This window comes from Callorhinus ursinus, unplaced genomic scaffold (genome assembly GCF_003265705.2).
Source record: "Callorhinus ursinus isolate GAN/ISIS: 27379988/994484 unplaced genomic scaffold, GSC_fseal_2.0 scaffold37, whole genome shotgun sequence".
Classification (NCBI taxonomy): Eukaryota; Metazoa; Chordata; class Mammalia; order Carnivora; family Otariidae; genus Callorhinus; species Callorhinus ursinus.
In genome coordinates this window covers 11,287,530-11,305,664 of record NW_027397099.1, presented here as the reverse complement: position 1 = coordinate 11,305,664, position 18,135 = coordinate 11,287,530, and the positions used below count along the sequence as shown (strand labels likewise).

The following is an 18,135-nucleotide window of genomic DNA, read 5'->3' as shown; positions in this document are numbered from 1 at the left end:
TTCACTAAACTCATGAGTCTCCCTTAAGTAGGTCCTACAGAAAGAAAAAAGGTGGTGGAGGGGGGATGGAGACTTATATAGTAACAAAAAAGATGCATATCCTGTTACACATAGAGGAATAAGTATTGTGATACTTGCAATGCTCAATGCATTCGAATCTAGAGCACAGACCAGCATGAGAGCGTGAGTGTCCTCCCTCACACCGTATGCTCCAGATGCTCTGCAAAACTACGTGAAGTTCAAAGATTGAATGTGCTGCTTATGTTTTCTCTTTCTTAAAAAGCGCAATGCACTTTAGCAAATTAACATACCTACGAAGTCCTAGTGCGAAGAAATTTCAGTTCAAATTGATCTGGCCACAATGTCTTTAATCCCAATAGTGTCCCTTTGAACATAGGGAGATGCCGCTCTTGGAGAAAGGCGGTGTGTATCTATTTTTCAAATTTAACAGGCATAAATGCACTTTTATGTTATAAAAAATGTTTTGCTAAACATTGGTTTGCAGCCTCTATATGGAAAATTTATAGGAAGATGCAATTTGGAGCCAGTGCAAGTGAAGATTGCTATTTAGAGCCACTTATAATGAAATAAACCCCTTAGTTATGAATCAGTTATTATATTTCACTGAACTCCAACTGTTTCTTTCTCACTGCTTAATTTCATTCTAGCTTTTGTTATTATGCCTAAAGAAACCATTTTACATTTTCTCGCACGCACTTCTAGTATCAAAAATTCCATCTACAAGTTTTCAGCTTTTTGCCTCTAATTGTTCCACTGGTTGCCCTAACTGCTTTAATAAATAATATTATCTGGTTATGCTAGTCCCAGGATTCTAAGGCCCCTGCATCACATATTATTTATTACTCCTCTAAGGAGAAAAAGGAGCCCTTTTCTACCCAAAGCATTTCTTTAGAGAAATAGAGGAAGAGAGGATGAGAGAAAAAAATTATATACACACAGTCCCCTATCCAAATTAATATTAGGTTCTCTATAGTATGAGATAGTTCCACCTTGGCGTCATTGGGTATCTGTGGTTGCTTCTATTCAAATTCACCATGAAACCAGGAAACTTCCTCCTCCATGTGACCCTCGGGTTCCATAATCTAACTTTATTTATCATTTTTAGAGAGCATGTATCTAATTAGATAAATATGAAGAGCTTGGGTTTTCCATGGCTATTCAGCCACCCTCCCCACTGTAGAATAAGGTCCATGAGGGCAGAGGCTTTGTCTTTACAGAAATTACCTAGAAGAACCTGAGTTACACTGATATTAGTTGTACAACAAAATAAATAAATCCTATAACACACACACACGTGTGTGTGTGTGAATGAATGAACAGCTACCTGACTAAATGAATATATGACTTAACTGACACATTAACTACTGGTAGTTGAATTAGCAAGTACAGTAAGTTTTCTGGAACAATGATTTGAAGAGTTGGTACTTCTGAATTGGGAGACAATCAAACTTTCATCTGGCTAAGAGTGTGCAGAAACTAAATGACCAAGTTTTAATTATTTTAAAAGGACTCAGTCTTTGCACCAGATATCTGCACACTGTTGGTGAGAATGCAAAGAAGTGAAGCCCCTATGGAAAACAGTATGGGAATTCCTAAATAATAATTTACAATAGAATTACCATATGATCTGGCAATCTCACTTCTGGGTATTTACCCAAGACAATCGAAACAGGATCTAGAAGAGCAATTAGCACTCCTATGTTTGTTGCAGCACTCTTTACATTAGCCAAGATGGGGAACAACCTACACGACAATCAACAGATGAATGAATAAAGAAAATGTGGTATAGGGCGCCTGGGTGGCTCAGTTGGTTAAGCGACTGCCTTTGGCTCAGGTCATGATCCCGGAGTCCTGGGATCGAGTCCCACATCGGGCTCCCTGCTCGGCGGGGAGTCTGCTTCTCCCTCTGACCTTCTCCCCTCTCATGCTGTTTCTCTCTCTCTCCCTCTCTCTCAAATAAATAAATAAAATCTTAAAAAAAAAAAAAAGAAAAAAGAAAATGTGGTATAGAGATAGAATGGGATACTGTTCAGCCTTAAAAAGAAGGAATTTCTATACTGCACCACAACAGACGTGAACCTGGAGAACATCATGCTAAGTGAAATAAGCCAGGCATGGAAGGACAAATACCACATGATTCTACTTACAGGAGATAATCTAAAATGGTCAAATTCATAAAAGCACAGAATGGTGGTTGCCAGGGGCTGGGGGAAGGGGGAAATGGGAAGTCGCTAATCACTGGGTTTAAGTTTCAGTTACACAAGATGGTTAAGTTCTGGAAAGGTGCCGTACAACATTGTGCCTAGAGTTAACAATATTATATTGTGCACCTAAAAATCTGTTAAAGGGTACAGCTCATGTAAAATGTTCTTATCACCAAAACAATAATGCAAATAATAAATAAAATTAAATTAAAACAGACAAAAACTAGGTCCTTACCAAATAGGGGAGTTAGTATAAGACTGAGGAGAGAGTCGATCGATACACAGTCTACCCTCTAAATTAATGCCAGGTTCTCAACAGTGTGGAATATTCCCACTTTTCTATCACTGGACATCAGGAATGTAAGGAGAGTATTTTTAGGAAAAGAGCTCATTAACAGCAAGCCAGATAACTGCAGTGAATTATAAAAACGCCCGAGTTCAAATAGGAAGAACAAAATGCAATCTCTTATGTTGAGTGGGCACTTACATTCAGGAGAGGAATTAGGACAACAGAGCACTGTGGCTACCATGATCATGTGTCACTCTACTCTGCCTGCTGAATGGCCATCATCCCCACTTTTATTTTAAGCAGCTCATGTAGTCTTATTCAAGGTGAATGCTCTGAAAGAAACAGGAAGCAACTACCTAAAAACAACAATCACATGTCATGTCAACACCAAGCTAATACGAAATACACACTTGAAATAAATTGATTAAAAGGAAAAAAATGAACCACAGCAGGTTAACATGAAGGCACTGGAGTATATTTTAACACTTAGTCTGTGCTAAGAATTTTTTACCTTACATATTAACAGTTAACTGCACGTAAGAGCATTTCAAAGTGTCTGTCACAAAGGATGGGCTCAGTAAATAATGAATTGTCATCATCCCACTCCTCATGCAAAATGCCAGAACATAGCAAAGCATGCACAGGCATGGTAGTCAATGGTAAGAAGAAATTTAGGTTTAAATCCCAGCCCTACACTCCGTACTACATGACCATACACAGGAACTCATCCTTTTAGAGCTTCCGCTTCCTTCTCCATAAAACTAAAATCATACTGACTTCACAGCATCTTTTATGAAAAATAAGTGAAATGATACATAATAGGAACTTAGCACAATGTCTGATTTATGCCATTGTTAGAAGATTGTTTCTTCTTTTACCTCCTTAATCACAATTGGGTTTACAGCCAATAGTAACAAAACCCATACAAAGGGGTTGGACTAATGAGCAAGGAGCATTCCATCCATGCTCTGGTTAATTCCACAGACCTAGGATATTTTCTTTCCTTCTTGGTATGCATCCCAAATGGAATGAGGCCATTTAGAGAATGAGTAGTTTATGATTTCAATTACAATTGGTCCTGCTAAGCTGTTCCAACAAGCAGAGACACAGCTGAAGTCACTGAGATCACAGGGTAAGAAAGTGTGGCAGAGAGACAGAGGATAGGCATTGTGTTGTCAAAAAAAAAACCTAGATATGCATCACAGTTCCACTCTTGATTATCTGTGTGATACTCAGCAATTTAGGCTTTTTACCCATAGTTTCCCCATCTGTTAAGTTGAGGTAATGAGAATGTCATCGTATAGAGGTGTTAAGGAATGAAATGACTACATTTAGCACATCCTTGCCACATACTGAGCACTCACCAGTAACAATATTCACAGCAGTAACAGGGGCAAATTACGCTAACTGAGGTGAATTAAACTATTTAGCCAGTAACTGTTACAGGAAAAACAGATAATGCTGCACAGTCAGCAACCTTTAGGAGAAGAATCTCTGTTAAAATAAGCACTGGGTTTTTCATTTGCATTTACGATATACATCGATGGTGGCTTTATTAACTAGCAATGCTAATTAATAGCTACTACATTTTTTAAATTCAATAACTTCATTATTTCAGTAGCCCTGAGAGGGACATGATATTATCCCAAAATACAGATGAAGAGACAGCGTCTCAGAGAATTCCAGAGACCGGCTAGTGAATTTGAACTTTAGTTTGCATAAGTTCAAAATTATAACATTTTTTTAAATAATTTACCCAACATTATTCGATATTACCGAGAGACATAGAGCACTGAAAAAAGTAGCAAATGTTTAATTAATGTTCCTGGAAGGGAGAAGACAAGACCCTCAATGTCACTGTCTATTTTCCCCTGAAAGGGGATATACAGGCAAAGATGAAGTTTCAGATAGAGTTATAGGTATTGTTATTGATACAGGTCTAAGTATAAGAATTTTAAAATACATGCTATTTCCAGCTTGACAATGTGCTCTCGAAAGAAGTTGAGTCTTATGGGAAGTTGACCAACCAATAAATGACTGCATATTTTAACACGGCAAATGCCACAATAAATGCCTATTTCTTGCTGCATGACAGAGTAAACATCCCCCTAAAAGACGGGCATATTCTTGTCAGCATATGAAATACAACAGTTCTAAAGAGACAGTAATGCATAGCTATTTGTTACTCAGTAATTCCCTGAATATCTGTGTCCTCTAGTTCTGTTTAAAAAGGTTAAATGGCTCTAAATCTGTCTGCTAGACTCATAAGGAACCATGCATTGCTCCGGCTGGTCAGGAAATTTAATTTTCTACTCAAATTAACCGATTGTGCCAAGAGAGAGGAAAGCTGCTCTCCATAACCCAATGAAGTGGGGTTGTGGGAGGGGGCAGGGCAGCGGGAGGCAACAACTGCAGAAAAGTGGAACAGGTGCTGAAACATGCAGCTGATGATTCTTACATTCTCATTCCATGCAGCCAATCCCCCTGCATTCAGACCTGTGTGGGACTTGCCTTCTGAATCACACGGACATCAGAGCCCTGTTGTAAAATGCTTTGAAACAGGATTCACCCCTTCTTTGGGTGGGACCAGATGCCAAGGAACAAGCACTTGCTTGAAATCTATCAGTGGCACAGATATGTCCGTGTCATCGGATGCTATTTTATCTGTCCATCTCTCCTGGTAACACAGCCTCAAATCCCCTTTAGCTTGCCTGAAAACAAAACACTCCTAAGTTGGGCAGTTGTTGCTAAGCAGTTTAAGGCTTCCTCTACACCTGCTTTTCAAAGCAGTGTTAAGAATTTGGGGTGCCTGGGAGGCTCTGTGGGTTCAGCGTCCGACTCTTCATTTCAGCTCAGGTCGTGATCTCAGGGTCTTGAGATTGAGCCCTGCATCAGGCTCTGAGCTGGGTGTGGAGTGTACTTGAGCTTCTCTCTCTCCCTCTGCCCCTCCCCGCCTCTCTCTCTAAAAAGATAAAATAAATTCAAAGCACAAGTAATAACAAAAATAACAATAACAATTAACTACAATGACAATCATCACTGGATTCCCTGGGTACTGGAAAAAGTATCAGCAAATCTCCATGTTTGCATCAGTAAATGGAAAGATAACAAAATGTGCAAAAATATGTGAGCAACCAGAAACCTGGATTTTTAACCAGTTCGGCAAGCTGACGGTTGCCATCACTAGGGCATGACAAGTTCTTCAGCCCTCATCTCTAGCCGATTAAGACCATGTCTCTGCATTGGAAGTCTGTTCCCACTGCCACTATGGATTCCATGTTTGGAGTTTATACAAGATTGCCCCAATATCTGAACCCCCCTTTCCCTACGGGCCCCTGGCTTGGCATACTCCTGAGCCCTTTGTGTGTTCCTTGCTGAAAAGAGCAAAACTCTTGTCAAATCAAGTGTTAAAACTGGCCCTGTCACTCAGTTGAACCCATCTTACTCACTGCCTTCATTCGGTCTCATGCTTGGAGATGCGAGGAAAGTGGCAATTGCTCCTGTCTGTGTTCTTTCAAAGAAAATGCAGTAACATAAAACAGGACAGACTCGTTATTCAACAGATATCATTGCCCATATGTATAAATCAGCATTTCAATGTACAGCTATTTCATAACTTCAACATGTAGTCAGAAAATGGATGAACACGTACATATAGTTTTCTGGATACTTACTGTCCTTGTATTCAACACCTGGTCCTTTGAGAGACACAGTTCCCTTAGGCAAATATGGGCATTCTGTATGGCTATAGCTTGCTGAACTTCTTTAGAACTGAGAATGGACAACTGACCATTTTTCAAAACCTCAAGTGGGATTTTACCTTCTTAGAGGTTGGGCTCTTTTGAGGGAAACTTTTTTTTTTTTTTTTATCCTTCTGGGATACATTCTACATTATCAAGAGTTTTGAAGTGGCTTGTATTAAAACCAGCTTTTCTGGATCTGAAAAGAAAGATTTTTTTGCCCTAACTAAAATTATCTGGGGCACTGACTATTCTAAGGGTTTCAACTGTAGACTCACAGTTTCAATACCCTTATGAGCAATGGGAGTTTAGTACATAAAAAAGAAGTGAATAAATAGAACTTCGAGAAAGTTCACCTGGCCAGAGTTTCCTTGATTAAAGTAGATGGAAGTATATCCATTCAATAAATTGGGATCAACTGACATCTAACTCACAGATTAAATGGACAATTCTTTAAAACCGTCTTCCTCCATCTCTCCCTCTCTCTCTCTCTCTCTCTCTCTCTCTCTCTCCTGACAAATATTTCTAAGACAATATTTGAAATCCACACTCAAACACATCATTAGCCAACACTTCACCCTTGGAGCCCAGTGTACAAGTTATAGATTTTCAGTGTTCTTTCGGAAGCAAGCTATTTAGCTTGAGCACCTGTACTGTCATTTGGATGACTGGCAAAAGAGAAAAGATGTACACAGTTCAAAAGAAAAAAAATTGAGCCTCATTTCTAAAAAAGGCAGAAAAACTTTAATAAAGGATTATTTCATCTTGGGAAAAAGTTCTGAGCAAGGAAAGTACTTCCATTTTTTTTTAATGGAAGAGAAAGATCTTTTCTAAAAGGCACCAATCCAGAGATGCTGACCTATCAGAAATGTCCATGAAGTGATAAGAAAATAATTTCAAAGCCAAACACCAAACACAGAAATAAGACAGGGCCTCTTAATGCACTGAGACAGTAGTCTCATGCCCCTAAAATCTTTATATATACTTCACTTAACTGTCAAAAAAGAAAGAAAACAAACCAGCAATACCTGCCCAACATTAGGAAAAAAACCAAATACACAATCAAGCAGAGAAAATATAAAAGATCCACTCAGAGGCACTGCAGAATGTATGCAATTTTGCATTTTCAGTGAGTTCTCTGAAAGCTGCAATAGCTTTATTCACCTTGATATTCCTGGCTCTGGGTACCATATGTAGCTTTGAGGAGGCGTGTAAGGACACGCGTGCCTGTGTGTGCATGCATGCACATGCACACACACATTGTGTTGACCAGAATTCCTCAGTCATGTGAGCATGCTACCAAAGGCAGCCACACAGAATGTACACATAACTGCATTTTGTACTGATGTGCTTATCATTTAATATAGCCTGTACACCTTCTGAAAAAGAAATACCTTATAGGACTGGAGGTGATATCGGGGTCACGAGCAGTCACTTGCCCAATCACGGAGTTTAGAGCAGCATTTTCATGAACTTCAAGGAGGTAAGTTGGCGAAGAGAAGACAGGAGGCTCGTCAGCATCCTCAACAACGATTTTGACCGTTGCCGTGTCTTTAAAGGGCCCCCTGCCGCTGAAACGTGGGTCAATATGGACATTGGCCGCCTCTACCTTCAGCGTATAGGATTTTTTGGTCTCAAAGTCCAGAGGCTGTTAAGAAATGACAAAGATGAATATTTCTCACTAATGACCACAGCAGCAAGAACAAATGAGAATAATGCTGATGGATGATAGTTATGTGCATTTAAGCCCATTTGTGAGCCTTAATGGGCTCACTCTCCATTCCCTCAGATTCAACCTGTAAATTTTACAGGCATTTATTGATATCTGTTTATTATACAAGCTCAGTGAATCTAATCTCCTATTGTTTTGCTTTGTTTTGCTCATTTCACTTGGAATTCACAAAATATTCACAGTCATGAATTGTGCCATCAAAATTTCACTTCAGAGTCATAATAAAATTTTACTAGTGGTGGCATGACCTGCATACCAATCAGCCGGTTAATCGGGCCTCTGCTGGTAGGAGATAAGGCGGCATCGAACACAATCTCTATCTGGGAAGAATATTTTATCATTTCTGCAACAGTGTGTGAAATGTAAAAAACTAGAAATAATCATTGTTTAGTCCAAGGAGACATTATAAAGCATAATTTAGCACTGATCCCAACAAAGAGTGTTTTCTTATTTCACTTCCAAAAGCACCGCTGTTCTACTGATCATGTGGCTAAAATAAGGTTTATGAGGTTTATTATTTTTTAGGGTATTCTTAGAAGGTCTCTATTATAAGTTCAGGGCCATGAAACAGGTGGGCATATAAGGAAATATGTATGCAGACGCATATTTATCTGTGTTTATATTTAGAAGAAGGAAGGGTGAAAGCAATATATATATAGATAGATAGATAACTAGGTTTGGCTGTACCTCTACCGACCACTTAAAAGCAATTTGAAATTACCTCATTGCACCATTACTGACAATATTTCTGACACATTAATACCTCATTCCTTTAAAAGCCCCTGAGTCCTCAGCTAATGACCTAAGTAAACAGAAGTAGGGAGAAGGAAATAGTTCCCCTAAACACTCAGATGCCCATCTGTATCGGAATCCTTACAGTGCAAGTCTTGGCAACTCATAACACTTCAGCTTTCAAGAATAAAAGTCTGTCAAGGTTCAGAGAGACAATTTAGGTGTGTGCTGCAATTCTTCATAAGGAACAGAACTTCAAATCTGCAATGCAGATTTTTTTTTAAAGATTTTATGTATTTATTTGACAGAGAGAGACACAGCGAGAGAGGGAACACAAGCAGGGGGAGTGGGAGAGGGAGAAGCAGGCCTCCCGCTGAGTGGGGAGCCCGATGCGGGGCTCGAGCCCAGGACCCCAGGATCATGACCTGAGCTGAAGTCAGACGCTTAACGACTGAGCCACCCAGGCGCCCCTGCAATGCAGATTTTTAAAAAACAAATTGCAAGACAACCTGGCATTAGTGAACTCTTTCAGAACCCCCGTACAAGCTTAAAGATGTATTCTTATTTCAAAATTTGGGATTGATTTTATCTACTTGAATTCAGTTCTCACGGTACTTTGGCTTTTGGGGGAAATATTTTCTAGTAAACAAGCCAGATACTCACTTCCCTGCCTATTCTGAAATTACTAGGCACCTGTACCTATGAATAGAGGAGTCAACATCAGCATTTTCATAATTTGCCAATCACCCCTACTGTAACAATTTTGCAATTTCAAATTCTTCACAAGCACTGTTAAGTATAGCAGATTGCCATTCTGTTTATTTTTCTTAGCTCCACATAATGACAATGTATCCAAACACATCCTGGTGTCCTTAGGGTTTTATCAGACAAAAAAGAAGACCCATGAATTGTAGAAACACAACTCCCTACACATTGTTCTCTACAGTAAAATACATGGGTTTCTTGTTGTCAAAATGTGTAGCATATAGTTCCGTGTTTATGAATAACAGTGAATAAAACTACAACACACGGCTAATTGCTTCGGTTTGTAAAAGCACCTTATGGTAGCAAAGGATAGCAGTTAATAATAACAATAAAAATGACATTAGGAATCATTAGCCAAGGAAAATGTGTCTCTGGGTTATTCAATAATTGACTCAAGTATAATTATACTGTACTCTCTTTTAAACATGAGTTTTTAAATACTTTGCAACTCTTAACCTAAACTCAAGCCAGGCAGAAAGCACAGAGTTAAAATAAATGTAGCCATTGTCTTCCCCTCAAAATTAATTTAAACAATTGATTTTGTATACAAAAGCATATCCAGAAAACTCCCGGTTCCCATTGTCACCATTTCTCCAATGCGGGATTTTAAGAGCATGAGCGTTGGAAGCAGATTCCTATGTAACACAGCAGAGAGAATTAGATAGTAAGCTTGGAATCACATGAATGTAATGCTGAGCAAAAAGGACAGAAGAATTGTTGGCTCCCAACAGTGTGCTCTGCCATCTATCTTCTTATTCATGAACCAACAGATTTAATTGAAATTAATTTGTACTATTTCATGAAAAAGACATGAAGAACAATATTGAAAAAAATACTCATGATGAGGACAAAAGGGTATTTTCCTTGCAAATGCCAATGCTCACAAAATAATGAAATGCGTTCTACACATTTTTTTGAATGTAAATGTCATGATGATAGACAAATATGGAAAATACTGTATGAAATTTTTCCCACCTATCACAAAAGAAATGGCTGCCGGCAAAAGTAGATGCACATCACTGTACATTATCTGTACTATTCTTGGAGATATTTCTTTCTCCAATGGTAGCCCCACACCCACGAGTGAGGCAAAGATAAGCTTCATTTACCATAATGTTTGGACTTTTGATGCATGGTGTCGAGTATCCAACGGTAGTAGGGTTGGCCCTGCCCTTCTAGTGCTAGAGCTGGCTAGAACAACTGAGGTGGATGGCTCTTTCTGTCTCTGAGTTTCCCAGAAAGCAGAGCCTGCAATAAAAACTTAGGAATCCTCAATGCATTTTGTGGAGACATTCCAGGAAACAGGAGTACAGAAATGGGGAGAGTTATACAGAGAAGGATTAAAAGCCATTGAACTTGCCACCTCTGTGGGCAACTGAATCTTATCCCCGCTGGAAATCCTCTTAAGAACCATAGAAAATATGCCTCAGAATAATGTCTTCAAAGAATAAGAACAGCCTACCAATCTATGTCCTTCATTGCTTGAAGTTTACCTTCTGAGTGTTGACTTCCCTTTGTGACTGGAGTGCTCTGGAAAGGAACTGGGCAAATTCCTTCAGCTTAGGGAAGAACACTGGGGCATAGATGAGAGAGAAATGGTGGGTGAGATGCGAAGCAAGCCACACCAGGGTATGGCTTTAGCTGAACTAGAAAGTGGGACCAAGGGTATGAGGTGCAAAAGGACTCTACTTTTTCACAGCTAAAGAAGTGCACCCAACTCCCGTCAACTTCAAAACTCAAGTTTCAAAGAGGTATTTGGAAGATGAACAAACCCTTCCTTAGCTTACCTTTCTTAGTCTTATAATGCCATCCTGGGCCTGGGCATCAGAAGTGATTTCAAAGAGCGCTGTTCCATCTCCATCGATGATGTCATAGGATGACTGTGCATTTTCACCAATATCCTGGTCATTGGCTTTCACCCTCCCTATGGCAGTGCCAAGAACCACATCTTCTGGTACTGAGAAGTGATACAGACCTTAGAAAAGGAAAGAAACACTGAGCATTGCACAAATTCCACTCATTTACTAACCCATTTAGCAAATACTTATTGGGTACTTTCTTTGATCTGAGCACCCACAGACATTAAGAACACAGTGATGGAAGACAAAAGTATCCCTCTTTTGCTGCAAAATGGACAATCCTTTACATGAGTCAGAGGCAAAGAGATCCCAGAAGAAGAAGTGATCTCTCTCCGAGACTCTTCTGAGATATGAAACTTATTCAACCATATGTTTACCAAACATATATTTGGAGCAGAGTTATATCAGGATGTTTGTGAGTCTACATGAGTGTTCTTTCCAATTTGCCATAGAATCACACTGGCTGCGCGTGGGGATATTCATTGTTGCCAAACATAAAATATTAAGCTAATTTCAGCACAGAAAGATGCAATGTGTAACACACTGGAAGTCACTTTTGAAGTTACCTTTATATTTACAGACTTGTAGACCATTTTTGATAAAATCCAATTACTAAACTTCTGCTGTGCCCTGCAGCAAGCTGTTCAGACACATGAAACAGCCCTCCTGTTACTAAAGTCCTCACTGCTCTGAAGACCAGAAATTCTACTTCCAAAACTCTCTAGGCAAAATACAATTACAGTGTACGTTTATTCTCCCATGGAGCCAGTAAAACGTGTCTAATTAGTGGTATTAGTCCCATTGTTACTCAAATCGCTTCAGTTGGTGTATTGGTGTCACTCATTTCACTGGTGGAGGGAAGCAACCATAACCCCTAGCCATTACCACTTCGGGACACACCTGCCCTATATCTAACTGCCAACTCCCGAATTTCTTTGCCTGAGGCTTTTCTCTGGCCTTCAGATCCCATTTTACCCACTGCCTGTCAGGCCAGAACTATGAGAAAATTAATGCCCTCACAGAAGTGGCCCTCAAAGACTCACACAACTTAGGATATAAAATCCCAGGCTCCTCCCCTCTCTGGTAGGGTAACACCGAGCTATTTCCTCTCTTTTGTTTATTTATGGTGTTTCAGAGTTTCCCCAACGGGATACAGCTCCAGTCCCCCACACTTGTAGCTGGCTTGACAATGTACTTACTTGCTCTCTGTCCTTCTCTCTCACATACCCTCACTCCCCTACTGGTGATTCCTGGGATCATCTCCAGGATAAACTATTTATAATCAAATTCTTGTCTCAGTGACTGTTTCTGGGGAACCCAAACTCAAAGACAACCAGGAAGTTTTAGTCCCATTGCAAGCGGAAAAAGATAAATATTTGATGAGCTATAAACCAAAAGGAAAAATTAAATCTGAAGAACATTACCTAATTCTAGTCAGAACTCAATCACTGAGTCCCCTGGATAAACTAAGGCTTATTTTACCCGATCTAACAAGATTATTTCAGATGATGGGTAAGGTTTTCCTCCAGCACTAACACACTTTCATTTAATGATGAAATAAAAATGTCTCTTAGAATCATGAAATTATGGGACTGGGGAACAAAAATGTTTTTCAAATAGTTTTTCACGTAGTTTCACCATAACGTAGGCACTGAAAATCCACACGTCGAACACGAGTCTCCCAAATCTCTCATAATTGGTATAATGATTCTATTTCCTTCAAACTTTATATACCAGGTAAGTTTTGAGATGATCCCTCTAGGTATGCTTATTAAGTAAATAAGCCAGCAAGGGGCTTCACCTTGTTGTTAGTCCTACATCAAGGAGCCTTGGGAAGCCAAGCAAATGGAACGCTTATCCATTCCTATTCTGCTCACTCATCATCTCTATCAGTGTGATCATAGTTTAGAGTTATTACCCCTAGGAAAGGGAACACTTTCAAAACTCACCTCCACTGCTGAATTGAAACAATCATTTTCTGAGAAAGAAGAGTTGCATATTACAGCCTTAACTATCATGGCCACTGAAAAGCAAATAAAAGAACCGGGAAAAAGACAGGAGAAATAGGACTCTCCAGTTTAATAATCTGGTTAAAAAGGGTGGCACTGTTATCTGATTTATGCATGGCCAGAAGTGAAAAATTCTAAAATTGCTAATGAAAATGCATCCTTTCTGTTCTTTCTACCTTGGAATTTCGTTCTGCAGATAAATTCTCAAAGATACCTCAAATGTGCCATTTTCAAGCCCCACATGTGTCTCTCTCCCTCTCCCCCTCTCTCCTTACTGTTCTCTCTTCAAAAACAGGTTCTCCTATGGTATTCCCTATCTGAGCAAATAGCATCAGCAGGCATGTAATCTCTCGTGGCAGAAATGTGACTGAAAATGCAATGTACCCTTAGATTTTTCTTATCATTAACTCTTAAGTTTTTGTCACACCTATACACTTTCTCCAGTTCCAGTGAGACCACCCTTGCTTGCTAGCTCTGCTTTCACTTTTTACATGAATGTTTATGCTTATGGCTGCCGTGTGGAGAACACACTGGAAGAAGGCCACCAGATTTCATTTTCTCTGATTTCCCTGGAATCCAATTTTATTACTTAACCTACAATGCAAAACCTTCTAATGGCTTCCCAGTGATCTTAGGAAAAAGATCCTGGTACTTAAAATGGTACTCCAAATCCAAGTATGGCTATCTCCTGCCTAACCTAACTCTCTAGACTCCAATGGGAGTAAGATTTTTTTTAATTCTCATCCAGGGCCATACACCCCTCTTTCATGGGGCTTTAGGACAGACTCTTCCTCCAGTTACAGTGTCCACCCCCCCCATTCCCCTGGTTCCGCTTTGTTCCAGCTAATTCCTATACATCGTTCATATCTCAACTCAAGAGTCTCCATGTCCGAAAGGCCTTACCAAGTCATCTATGTCAGCTATATTGGACAAGTGCTCACAAGAAAGGGAACATGCACTGTGAGCGTATTAAAAAGCTGGAAAATAATGATTATCTCCCGGATTCATGGATGGTGGCTGCCTAGAATTTTGTTGAGATACTTCTGAGGCAGAGCACAGCTTTAGTGGGGATGAGGAGGGTCAGTGACCACTGATGGCTGAAGAAGGAGTTAGAGGAAGTCACAAGAGGGAGGACCGCTTATTTTTGCAAGTGTATTGCATATCTGCTTTCCCCCATCAAGCACTACAGAGTTCAGTTTCTTTTATACAACAAAGTGGGACTATCGATAGAGCACTGTCCTAGGTGCATTTTAATCATTCTCTCAAGTTCTTAGTGGGAAGTACCACGAAACAGAGAACTAAGCACACATCTTGCAGTCAGACACCCTGGTTCTAATTCTTAGCTCCACTATTTACTATACATTGAATATTTGGAAATTTTCTCAACTTTTTTGAAATCTGTAAACTGGGGATACATTTAATACCAAAATGACAGGATGACAGGAGATTTGGTTGTTTCATATATATATATATGCATACTTTGTGTATAATAAGCATTCAATGACCGCTATCAGTTTTTTGGATGTTGCTAAAATTTAGAACGTAAGTTCAAATGAAAATAACATACTTGGAGATTTTCACCCAGTACAGGAAACTCACTTACTTTGGGCAAATTTTGGAGGATTGTCATTAACGTCAGTAAGGGTTACTGTAAGTGTTGTGGTCCCAGACAGGCCACCGGAGTGTCCACCCATATCTTTGGCTTGGATGACAACCAGGTATTCCTCCTTGGCTTCTCTGTCCATGTTGGGAAGAGCAGTTTTTATAATTGCTGAGGGGAGAGAAATGGGAGAATGACCTTCAGACAGACAGCTCATTCAGATTGAATGTAATGACGCTCTCACGCAAACATACCCATATGCACACATCAAGTCCCCACTCAGATCTAATTTTCTGCTTTCTTTTGCCTTTTAACTGGTGTGCATCTATGACGCCAACACTGAGAAAGATTTTAGTCACAGGCATTAGAGGCTAACTTGCAAAAATACATTTTATAGTGTATAAAAAGAGAACTTGCAAAAATATACATTAGAAAGTAAAGTGAATGGCATACTCTTGCCTACCAAATTAAAGTATAAATCATAACATAGCCTTATCTACCCAGGAAAACCCTGGCAGTGAAAGAATCTTACAATTTATCACAGACTCCAATTCCCCTACAAGAGGAGTAAATACATACATAGCTTGCAGGCTCTGAGGTCAAAGATAAATTATTCTGAAGCTCACAAATACATCAGAGAGATGAAAGAAATAAATGCATTATTAGGATCAACTCAGATGAATAAAATACCAATCAGAATTAATATAGGCAAGTGTCTAAATCGTAAGGTACTATTCAACCACATTTATATTTTAATTATTACATTTTCTCTACACTTTAGCAAAAAATGAAAAGACAGAGAAGAGAGAAAGGAGGTAGAGAAAGGAGGTAAAACATAAAATCATACAAAATAATATAATTTCATCAGGGCTAAAATGTTCATGTTTTTTCTTTTGATATATTTTCAGGGTTTAATCCATCTGCTTCTTTATGTGTTTCACCAGCAATTTAATATTCTTCTTAAAGATTCAAAATTTGGGTAGATACTTCTGAAGTTATTTTAAAAATCTTTACTTAGCCCTCTCCCTACTCTCATATCTCTTTATAGATAAATATTTCTAACATTTGGATGGGTACATTTCCAAAGCCGTTACAGGTACATGCATACAAATGTACATATATGCATATGAACATTTAACCACAAATGTGGCCGTGATATAGGCACTTTTCTGGGACTTTCTTTTAGCACAGAATGGGTATCTTTGAGATCTTTTTGTTGTTGTTGTTTTTAGCACATAGACATCTAACTCATTACTTCTTATAGCTGCATAATTCTTCATTTATGAATACACTATGAGTAACTTAAACTTTCCCTTATCAATGGGTGTTGCACTTATTTCACTTCTTCCCATTTTAAAGAATAATTAGATATCTTACAACGATTGTACTCTATTTTTTCTGTGCCCTACAGTGTTACTTAACTCTTCCTCACAAAACACACCTCCCACCACCATATTGCTAAAAGCTCAAAACAAAAATTACTGTGACTAGCCCAAAATATTGCTGTTGAATGGATGTGTGTTACACCTCTGGCCCAAGTTAAAGAAAACTGTCTGGATTAAAGATAGTTCTCTTTATTATCTTTAATAATAAAGAGTATTTATTCTTTATTATCATGCAGGAATAATATGTATGTCCAATTCAAATTGAGGATGCGCCACTCGGTCATTTCTGAAGTTGTAATCATGGTTTGTTTGGTTGGTTGGTTGGCTGGTTGGACTCTTAAGCTCTAATTAAATCATCTGTCTGTAAAAGGTTTGCGAGGAGTTGAAGTCCCAGAATTATTCATGTAGCAGGCAAGGTACAAGAGTGTCCAGGGAAATCTAATCCACCCAGACAGTGTGCAGGCTTTGGGAAGAGCTGCAAGTTCCAATGTACTTTATTACACCTTGACACCACTTTTAAATCTGAGATTCACATTCAGGGAGCACTAATTGGATAACCCTGCTTATTTGGAAACATTGATAGTAACATAATAATATCTTTCAATATAATGGCTTGTTTCAAGATTTGATCATATCAAAATACAACTCGATAGACCATACTTATAGGATTATAAACAAAAACAGAAGAGAAAAATAGAAATACAATAATCATGTAGACTTAGATTACTGTGTGGAAAAACAAATGTGAACAAAAAACAACAACAATAACAACAAAACCTCATCAATAACAACACAAGCTCAGCAAAACCAACCTCATGAGATGCCAATCTGGCTACTCGCCATGGATATATATTCCATAACTCAGAATATCTTCATTATGGGCCCAATTTGAGTAGAAAGGATTAGAAAATTGTTTTACTCCCATAATAGTTACATGAATGCTTGTAAAGTTTAGGTACCATCACATTCTAAGGTCATTGTGAATTAAAGGCATACAAGGGACTTTGGAATTTGGCACACCATGTCTAATAATCAGAGGAAACTAATATAATTCCCCAAAGAAGACAGAGTTTTTTGTTTTTTGTTTTTTTTCAAATGAGCAGATGGGTTGAAGTCTACACATGAGTCCTTTGAGGTTACTTCAGAGGAAGAATTTTTATAATTTCCTCAGACCCAGAGAAGTGTGTTATGTATTATTCTCATCATTTTTTAAAATATGTTGTGAGAGTCTAAATAAAAAAAAAAAAACAAACCTATAATGTCTCTCAGACAACTTAGAATTAAAATAGTTCTGAATCTCAGTTATAGCATATTTAGGTTTAATGTCTATGAGTTATATCAAAATATGAGAGAAGCATTATGATGAGGGATTTGCTTAAATGGAACAAGAAGAGCTCCACAGGTCTCCATCTATTACAGAAATGTTTACGCTCTCCACCATCAAGGTATACAGTACTCATACTACCAAATATGCTTATCTATTGACAAGTTTGAGTCCCCTTATAAATGCTCCTTCATGCCGAAGTCAAGCAAGTTTGGTTTCTCATGTTAGTCTCACACTTGCTAGCTTTGTGACCATGAACAAATTATTAAATTCATCAGGACTCAATATCTTGCCCTATCAAATGGAAACAATAATCAGCCTCCCATTGTGGGTATGCTAAGCCTGTGTGAGAGAACTCATGCAAAGTTCTTGGCATACACTAGTTACCCAGTTATGCTATTTCCCTTCCCCTTCTCCTTTCCCAGCCAGAATTTATTTAATGCTTATCTGGATTATGGTTACAATGCTACACATT

General features: G+C 38.7%; 1 protein-coding gene across 9 annotated transcripts in view; it reads right to left on the bottom strand.

Moving 5' to 3' along the window:
* CDH8 (cadherin 8) overlaps positions 1 to 18,135 on the bottom strand; it is a 353,942-nt gene that overhangs the window by 144,963 nt on the left and 190,844 nt on the right. For all 9 annotated transcript variants that reach the window (XM_073880200.1, XM_073880204.1, XM_073880205.1 and 6 more), the window contains 3 exons: positions 14,955 to 15,122; positions 11,271 to 11,458; positions 7,649 to 7,902 (listed from right to left, as the gene is read on the bottom strand). In XM_073880200.1, coding sequence (XP_073736301.1) covers positions 7,649 to 7,902; positions 11,271 to 11,458; positions 14,955 to 15,122 — 610 coding nt within the window. The remainder of the gene's footprint in view (positions 1 to 7,648; positions 7,903 to 11,270; positions 11,459 to 14,954; positions 15,123 to 18,135) is intronic.